General features: G+C 33.5%; 1 protein-coding gene across 1 annotated transcript; it reads left to right on the top strand.

The window, feature by feature from the left end:
• Positions 1 to 3609: 3609 nt before the first annotated feature.
• Positions 3610 to 8288, top strand: LOC147388042 (cationic amino acid transporter 1-like). Its single transcript, XM_086421905.1, has 2 exons — positions 3610 to 4090; positions 6715 to 8288. The coding sequence occupies exons 1-2, from the start codon at positions 3655 to 3657 to the stop codon at positions 8115 to 8117; spliced, it is 1839 nt and encodes a 612-aa protein (XP_086278031.1). The 5' UTR covers positions 3610 to 3654; the 3' UTR covers positions 8118 to 8288.
• The last annotated feature ends 897 nt before the right edge of the window (positions 8289 to 9185 follow it).

Raw genomic sequence — 9185 nt, 5'->3', positions numbered from 1 at the left:
TATACTATTTAGGATCTAATGTTAATGTTAGGTTTCCTCAAAAATTTGTAAATAAAAATTCATAATTTTTAATTCTTGGTTCAAATTCAAAATTTTAAAAATCATAACTTTAATTTTTTTTCTCAAGATATGAGTTGAAATATTTGGTCATTAGATCTTCTCTCTCTCACTATTTAAAGAAAATTATAGAGGAAATAAATATCTAAACTAAAAATGGAAAAAAGGCAAAAGGCTCAAAGGTCAAGGACTTGGGCTAGACAAGACAAGCCCAAACCCTTTCCATAATAGGTAAATGTTCTATTTATTGAATAAATTAAGACTTTTGCAAGGAACCTTTTTGAGACATTACCACAGTGAAGTTATTAGTTGAATCTTGGTTGGGTTCCTTATCTTATTCTCTTATTTTCAATGCAAAGTCATTCTGATAATTTGGTATATAATTTTGTGTTTTTAATCTTTGACTTGCACAATTGAACACGCGCATAATCAATTTTCTAACAAATACATTATTTCATGCAATTACACTTACTTGAGATGACACATTATGCAAAAGGATAAAATGAGGCATAAAGATGATTATTAACTAATAATGGTAAAATTGTGACTTAAACTGTGATAAGTGCTTGGAAAAAGTGCGGATAAATCAATATTTTGAGACATTGATCAAAATAGATATAATTAATTGATAAAAATTTCCTTCCCTTAAAATATTTTATTGACCAATGATCCTTTCTCACAATGAGCATTTGATATAATGTATTATTATAATAGTAACGAATCACACCGAGCATGGTGGATAAAAAGAAATAATTGAAGAATACTTAGGATCGAAGGTTATTGAGAAGAAATTTATTAAAAATATTTAAAATTATTTGCAAGAATAAAAATACTAGTTCAATATGACTTCATCAATCTCCCCAAAAGAGGAGATTTTTCAAGCATAATCATGGAGACAGAATAAAAAAATTAAAAAAAAAACTCTTATCTTTATTATTGATGAACTCGTTGAAATCCTTAAACAAAATCTTCTTTGTCTTACAAAATTATAGTAAGAGTAAAAAATAAAATCTAAAGCTAAAAGATGAAAAAATAAGCAGAGAAGAGGGGAAAAAGGGATCGAAACAAATACTTCTAAAACTAGGGAGTTAAAGTCTTTTATATTAAAAAACTAGGGTTGTCTTGGCAGCACATTTTCGCCCCAAAATGATTGAATTATCTTTCATGAAATAAAAATATCTCTTCCTATCAATTAGAGTTCCAACCCACTAAACTCGTCCCGTTTTAATAATCGAGTGAAAAGTTATGTGCGTAATGATTAAATATGACAGATTTTGAATCTTTGACTTGTTACACATTTTTTACCAAAAAAAGTTCAAATGGACTTTTCTTTATTATATACAAAATTGTTATCATCTGAATCAATTTTCTAACCCTACTGACTTTGCCTTAATTTCATAAGTAAGTCAAAAGTTATGGATAAAATAGTATGATATGACAAATTAAGAATGAGGAAAAACTTAATTCTATCAATCTGAGACCATTAGATTTCTTAGACATTACTTTGACTTTGACTTTGCTTATCATTTTTCAATTTTTATTTATTTTACCAGCAAGAAATGGGTATATAATTAGATCCCCGAAATCCGTAAAAATATATGCAATTTAGTCAATAAAATGTAAATTATAATGAACTAACTATTATACATGATTTCATGAAAAAAAAATCGTAAATATAGGTTAGAAAATTTGATTAAGTGATATATAAAATAATGGGAAAATACACACTTTTAGGCACTTAACACCTAGGTTTTCCCTTCAACAAAATTCGGGGTGCACACTTTATGACCACTAGAACCCTTTTTTTAAGGTTTCCAGGTAACCTTTTCCCCAAGTCGCTTTACCCAAGGTTTGAACTTGAGTTGTAGTATTGGCTCTAATACTAAATGATAGAAGTTGAATAAGCTCTAGGATATTTCTACCAATTTGGGAATTAGAGAAGAGGGAAAAGATAGATGACTGTTCTAATCAACTGGGAACTCCTCAATCTACCAAAGAATTCTTTTGGAATGGATCCTTTGTAGCGCCTTATTCCTATATCACTCTCAATGATTGAGAGATAATTGCATCAACAAAGCACTAAAATCTGGTGGTTGAAAATGTTAAATGACCATTGAATTTCAAAGCCATTGTCTAGACTTTGAAAAATATAGATTTTTTTTTCAAAAATAAAAATGATCCAAGCAATAAACCTTAGAAGTATATCATTTTATTTTTTCCCAGCCTAGTACTCTCTGATTTGGGGAAAAAGTGTCATAGGGAGCTACAGAAGATCTGCTCCTGAATTCTTTGATAATTACTAATACATTATATCCCTTTAAATCGAAATTTAAATTCATCCCAAATTGGAATTATTTTAGTCTAACTAAGAAGGAAAGAGATCAACTAAGACACTAATTGCCTTACAACAAGAACACAAGCAAAAAAAGAAATAATTCAACAACCTGCAACAAATGAAATCAATTGTCTAGTGCCTCTCCACTAGGGGAGTAGATACTTGTAGTACTTTTTTTTTCCTATAACTCTCTGTAGAACTTTTTCTATAATAAAGAAACACTCACATTGGACAAAATATAACACCTCAACCACCTCAGGATCATGGCTTAGATCATCATCATCCGAAAAAAAAGAAAAAAAATTTCCTTGATAAAAGACTTTAAAAATGGTTTGTCATTAAACTCCAACGGGATATTAATATCTCAGTGATGTGACGCTCTCTCAACCGTCAAAATGTACTATAGGAAAAAAGTGCTACAAAGGATCCACTCCCCTCCACTAATTGATCATGTTCATGTTGCATACATGGATTGCAATTATGAAAATGGATCTTATCATAAGTTAAAAATAATTTATCATGAAAGTTGAAGAGCTCGAAGATAACTGATTTACAAAAGAAAAAAATTTTAACATTTTTTTGGGGTTAAACCATATCGAAGATGTGGGCATTTAAGTTATTTCTCGTTAATTTATCATAGAAAACCAAGGTAGGGGACATATAATCAATTTGACGTGTGTGGATTAGAACCATAGATTTTCTTTCATCGGGATATACAATCACATAGGTTTATGAGATTGTGCGGTTGTGTACCCCCATCAAAGGCAAAATCTATGATTTTGGCGCACCCCACGTTAGGGAGCCGATTGAGAGTATTCTACGTGGGGAAGTCATATTATCACCCATAGTTGAATTAACACTTTAACTTTAAAGTTGTGAGAATATGATTCACCATAAGGCATATTCAAATGACGTGACAAGTTTGGACACAGTATATATACGCGTCTCGAGATAAATAATTGCACTTCCTCATAAATAAAAAAAAGTGCATCCATATATCTCGAGGCGTACAGATCATGATCCGAATTAATCCACACGTATTGGACTCATTTGAGTATGCCACCTGGCGATAGAATCTTAACCGTAACACCCTTATTTATTTGTTAACAGCTAAGCAAATTCTCAAGAGAAAAGAGAGAACTACCCACCTCGCACCTTATAAATAAAAAATAAAAAGATTTGAAGGCTTTGTTACTTTTTTGTTTTTTGTTTTTTGTTTTTTGTTTTTTTTTGAGGAAACAAGAGCAAGAGGAAGAGCAGTGATGGTGAATAACAACAGCAGTGAAGAAAGCATGAAGAGGAGGGGAAAAAGTAGTAGTAGTAGTAATAGTTGTTGGTGCAGCAAAGAAGATTTGTTCCCAGAAGAATCGTTCAAGAGCTGGGGTTCCTACTTGAAGGCCTTGGGTGAGACAAAAAAGAGGCTGAAAGACCGAGTTCTGAGTCGATCAGGTGATGAAGAAGAGGTAACTCGTATGAGAGCACGAAGTCAGCACCAGATGAAGAAAAGTCTTTCTTGGTGGGATCTCATATGTTTTGGAGTGGGTGCAGTAATGGGTGCTGGAATATTCGTTCTCACAGGTCTTGAAGCAAGAGAACACGCGGGTCCAGCTGTTGTTCTTTCTTTCTTTCTCTCTGGTGTCTCTGCTTTGCTCTCTGTCTTCTGCTACACCGAGTTTGCTGTCGAAATCCCCGTTGCAGGTCATTTCTCACTTCTCACCCACCACCGATACCGAGTTGACTCGTTTATGCAATATACATATAAGCAAACCGAATCATTAGATAGATGAAATTAAAGATCACACACCTTTTTTTTCTCTCTTTAAAATTAAAGATCACACACCTTTTTCCTTTAAAATTAATTGTAATTTCATAAGGATTGGTGTGCTTAAGAAAAAGTTGGTGTAATAATAGAATCTCTCTTTAAATAAGGCTGATTCATCGGATCTAAAGTCCAAAATATTTAACAAGAATAATGATGAATGAACACGTTTGTCTATGCGGATGACGTGGCAAAGGCATAGAATCGCACACCTTTTTCCTGTGTATTCGGAAGTATGATTCTGTGCCCTTATCATGTCAGTTGCGTACCCAATTCATTTTATAAAAAAGAGTTCCTATTGCACACCAACTTTTACTAATGCCACTACATAGAAATAAGTTGTGATGGTTAAAAATCTTTTTTTATTAGATGAAATGCTAATTTTGCCCCTGCCATAAACTCCCAAGGGTAAAGGATATCAAGGGTATTTTGGTGAAAAAGGCCGATTTCCGTATTAATAATTTTTCTTATTGTAAAATTTAACTAACCACAACAGAAAAATAAATAAATAAATAAAGATTTGGTAAATATTTTGAAACGGGTAAATTCCTAGTAATTTGGAGATCTTTCGCCTATGAGTTAGTAAAAAAATCTCATGACACCAAAATTTTGGATACCCTTAATGCCCTTATCGTTATATTTTAACTGAATACAACTTATTTTGATCAAAAACCAATAAAAGTAAAATCTTATTGATACTATTATCATGTTTTTTTTTTTTTTTTGTTTTTAAATTATAAAAATATTCTTTTGTAATTTTTTTTTTTTTTTATCACGATAAAGTTCATCCCAGATTTCCTAGAGGCTCTCTTCTTTTGTCATTTTATCTTTAAAAAATCCTTACCTTTAATTAACATTTTAAATTACAAAAAAAAAAAAAAAATTCCTTATAATACATATGTCTTTCTACATACCATCTAGCCATCTACATTCCGGTAGAACCAAACGAACCGGATTTTCGGATTTGGTTCAGGAATCGCTATAACCGAAATCGATGTATTTTGGGTTCGGTTCGGATTTTCATCAACATTCAATACCCACAATCGAACCAAATCAAAATCTACTTAAATATTTTTAAGCAAAAGTGTTTTGAAATGGGTTCTAAGGGATTTGAATATATAATATGTGGTGAAGCCAACATATCTTACCAATGCACCAACTTAGTATTTGTGTTAAATCTAATAAAAATATACATATTATAAACTTATTTGGTATTCCGAATCCAGACCAAAACTTTTCGATTTCAATTCCATTTTTCGGTTCAGTTCCGAGTCGGATTTCAGGTAATGGGTAATTTGTAGATCCCTAATACCATCTACTAGTCTTAAATAAACTCTGTCTGAACTTGTTTATTAATGTGAAATTTTACAAGACCTATTCAATGCTTGAGGATCTCCAACAAACAGATGGTGTGAGATAAGAGTAAAAGAAAAATAAATCTCCTTGAGATCTCAAGTACTAAAGAAATTTAAATAGATATAGATTTAAAATGGTTGGACTCATCCTATGTGAGTTGCCTGGTTTTATAACCATGACTCGAAATTTCGAATTAAAATCCAAACAAAGACCACAACACTGGCTTATAAAAGGACCACTGAATAAAAATAGTCAAAACCATTTATTAGGGAGGTGCTATTGGCACTCCAACTTTTACTTACTATACCCCAATGTTTTAAATTATTTATTGCATCCCAATTAAAGATTAAAACACACACTACAAATACTACAAAAGTTTAGCTCAAATTATAATCTCATTATGGAACATTATAACACTCTTCAAACAATTTTTAGTAGGTGTTTACGATTATATTGGGCTCATATAAAGTCTTAAACCCTAAAAATAGAAATCTAAAGAGAATAAATGAGGCAGCTTGTATTCCTAACTTTTACTTATTCTCCCACTTCACTTAATTTCTTGGGTGAGTTACCATTTTGGTGCATTGAATATGGCAAAATTCCATTTCCAGTAGATTGTTCATTTAATTCCCAAAATATGATTTTACAATGCAAGTGTCATTTCTATAATCAACGAATTCGTTGATAAATTACAAGCAAACTCATCATTATCTGCAATCTCACTAGTAATTTATCGGCAAATTCATTGATTATAAAAGAAGCGACTTAAAAAATATGTTTTTGGAATTAAAATGAACAATATACCGGAACCGGAATTTTGTCATAAGTTGGGCATGTTTTGAGAAATATCTTTATTTTCTTTATTTTTAATTGGAGTGTAATAAGTAACAGTTGGCGTGCCAATAGCAGCTCTTATTATTAATAGAATGATTTTAGGCTGTGTTTGGTAAATCTTCTAAAAAGTACTTCGTGACTTTTTATTTGATTGATCTAAATTGTTTTTTGAAAAAATGCAATTCGGTTAAATCAGTTGAAAAAAATAAATTTTAAGAAGCAGAGTAAGGCAAAAAAAACAAATTGCAAGCCAACATCGATAAATTTTGATTGTTTTGGATAGTTTTTATTTCTTTATGATCTTGTCATGCAGGAGGATCATTTGCCTATCTAAGGGTGGAGTTAGGCGACTTCGTGGCATTCATCGCTGCAGGAAACATTTTATTCGAATACGTTGTATCCGGAGCGGGTGTTGCCCGCTCTTGGACATCCTATTTCGCCACCTTATGCAATCGAGAGCCAGACAACTTCCGCATATATGTACCAAGCCTCGCCAAAGGCTACAACCACCTTGATCCCATTGCGGTCTTCATCTCAGTTGCCGTTGGTATCGGTGCATCCCTTAGCACTAAGGGCTCCTCCAACTTCAATTTCATCGCTACCATCATCCATGCCGCAGTCATCCTCTTCATTGTTGTCGCGGGCCTTACCAAGGCCGACCCTAAAAATTTCACCAACTTTGCTCCATACGGTCCACGCGGTGTGTTCACTGCCTCAGCCGTCCTCTTCTTTGCTTACGTCGGGTTCGATGGAGTGGCTACATTGGCTGAAGAGACTAAAAATCCAGCCCGCGATATTCCAATCGGGCTTGTTGGATCGATGTTGATCACTATATTCATATATTGTTTGCTCGCAGTCACGTTATGTCTCATGCAACCTTACTCTACGATCGACGTTAACGCACCTTTCTCCATAGCATTCAAAGCTGTTAACATGGATTGGGCTAAGTACATAGTTGCTTTTGGAGCGGTGAAGGGTATGACGACAGTGTTACTAGCTAATATCATTGGCCAAGCTCGATACTTCACTCACATTGGACGAACGCATATGGCCCCACCATGGCTAGGGATCATTAATTCAAAGACTGGGACACCAATGAATGCTACCATTGTCATGACCATCGCAAACTGCATAGTAGGTTTCTTCACTGATCTAGATGTCCTAAGTAACCTCCTCTCTGTCTCCACGTTGTTCATATTTACACTTGTTGCCCTTGCCCTCTTAGTAAGACGGTACTATGTGTCGGGTGAGACATCAGACTTGGAAAGGAATAAACTCATTGGGTTCTTGGTGTTGATCATTGGGTCATCGGTCGCAACAGCAATTTATTGGGCAATTAGCAAAAATGGCTGGATTGGTTACGTAATAACAGTGCCTTTATGGTTCTTGGCAACTTTGGGGTTGAAAGTGATGGTTAAGGAAGCTAGGAAGCCAAAGCTTTGGGGAGTGCCATTGGTTCCCTGGCTGCCATCGATTACTATTGCTTTCAACGTGTTCTTGTTGGGTTCGATTGATGGGGCATCGTTTGTGAGGTTTGCAGTGTGGACAGTAATCTTGCTTGTCTATTATTTACTTGTTGCGCTCCATGCATCATATGATGCGGCTAAGGAGGTTAGCCAGGACAAGGATGGGCCTGAATTGAGGAATATAGAAGCAGGGACTGCGACGTTGCCAACATTACAGTCAACCAACGTTGAGACTGTAGAAGGAAATTGAAGGAAACATTAAAAGCTCATTGTTGCTCTCACTGCTTCTTAATTTGTAAATAGATTAGATTTTGGTCTTAGTTGTTTGGTTTGATGTTAATGTTAGATATATTTTCTGTCCCACATGACACTTTTAGTCTTTTATAAAAGGAAGTTACTGATCTAATCTCTAGAATAGTGGTTACTAACAGTTAGCGAAGTAGTTTTCCTCTATCTATTAACTTCTAACTTTGATGGGAAGTGGAGTGGTAGTTACAAAAACTACATCAGCAGTTACTAAAGGAAATGGGTCCTCTCTCTACCCATTTTAAGAGGCATTATACAATTTCCATCATTAGTGTGTAAATGCAGATTTTCTTTTAAGAGAAAGGGTCAAGAGAGAGAAACTCATCTCCTGCAGAAATCCATATTTTCAGATTAACAATTAACTAAAGAAATTGCTATGGATTCAGGTATGTTATTTATCTTTGTAAAATCATATATGTTACAGAAATTGGATGTGAAAATCATGATAATCATGATCATAGAATAACTTTTATTAATCAATTTTAACTTACAGTTTAAACATTTGCAATTATTATTATTATTTTGGTACAAATTTCTGATTTAAATGTTAACCAATCTATATCCTGCATAGAATCCAAATCCCTGCAATGACAAATCAAAGATGGAGAAATTTGGTTCACAAACTTCAGAATTATCTATCCTACAAGGTTGGGATTAGAAATATGAATCCTATTTCATCATTCAACTCTATCTTGTTCCGTATCTTCGGCGAAGGTATATTATATTTGTATTTTTCTTACCATTTTCATCTATATGTACTCTTTATCCCCCAACTCTACGGATACAATATGAATCCCATTTCACCATTCAAGTTCAACTATATCTAAATTCATATAAAAATTAGTGTGGATATACACATAAAGATCATCATAAGTCTTATCCAATGAAGTCCAAATTTGCTGTGAATGGAAAACTATACTAAGCTATATAAAAAAAATGAACCAATGGCATGAGGCCACGTGTACAAAGAAAAGGGTAAATCCAAAAAAACAAACTCAAACGCTTAACTATG

This window comes from Akebia trifoliata, chromosome 13 (assembly GCF_017979445.1).
Source record: "Akebia trifoliata isolate Shusen 1 chromosome 13, ASM1797944v1, whole genome shotgun sequence".
Classification (NCBI taxonomy): domain Eukaryota; kingdom Viridiplantae; phylum Streptophyta; class Magnoliopsida; order Ranunculales; family Lardizabalaceae; genus Akebia; species Akebia trifoliata.
This window is presented reverse-complemented; position numbering and strand designations above follow the sequence as displayed.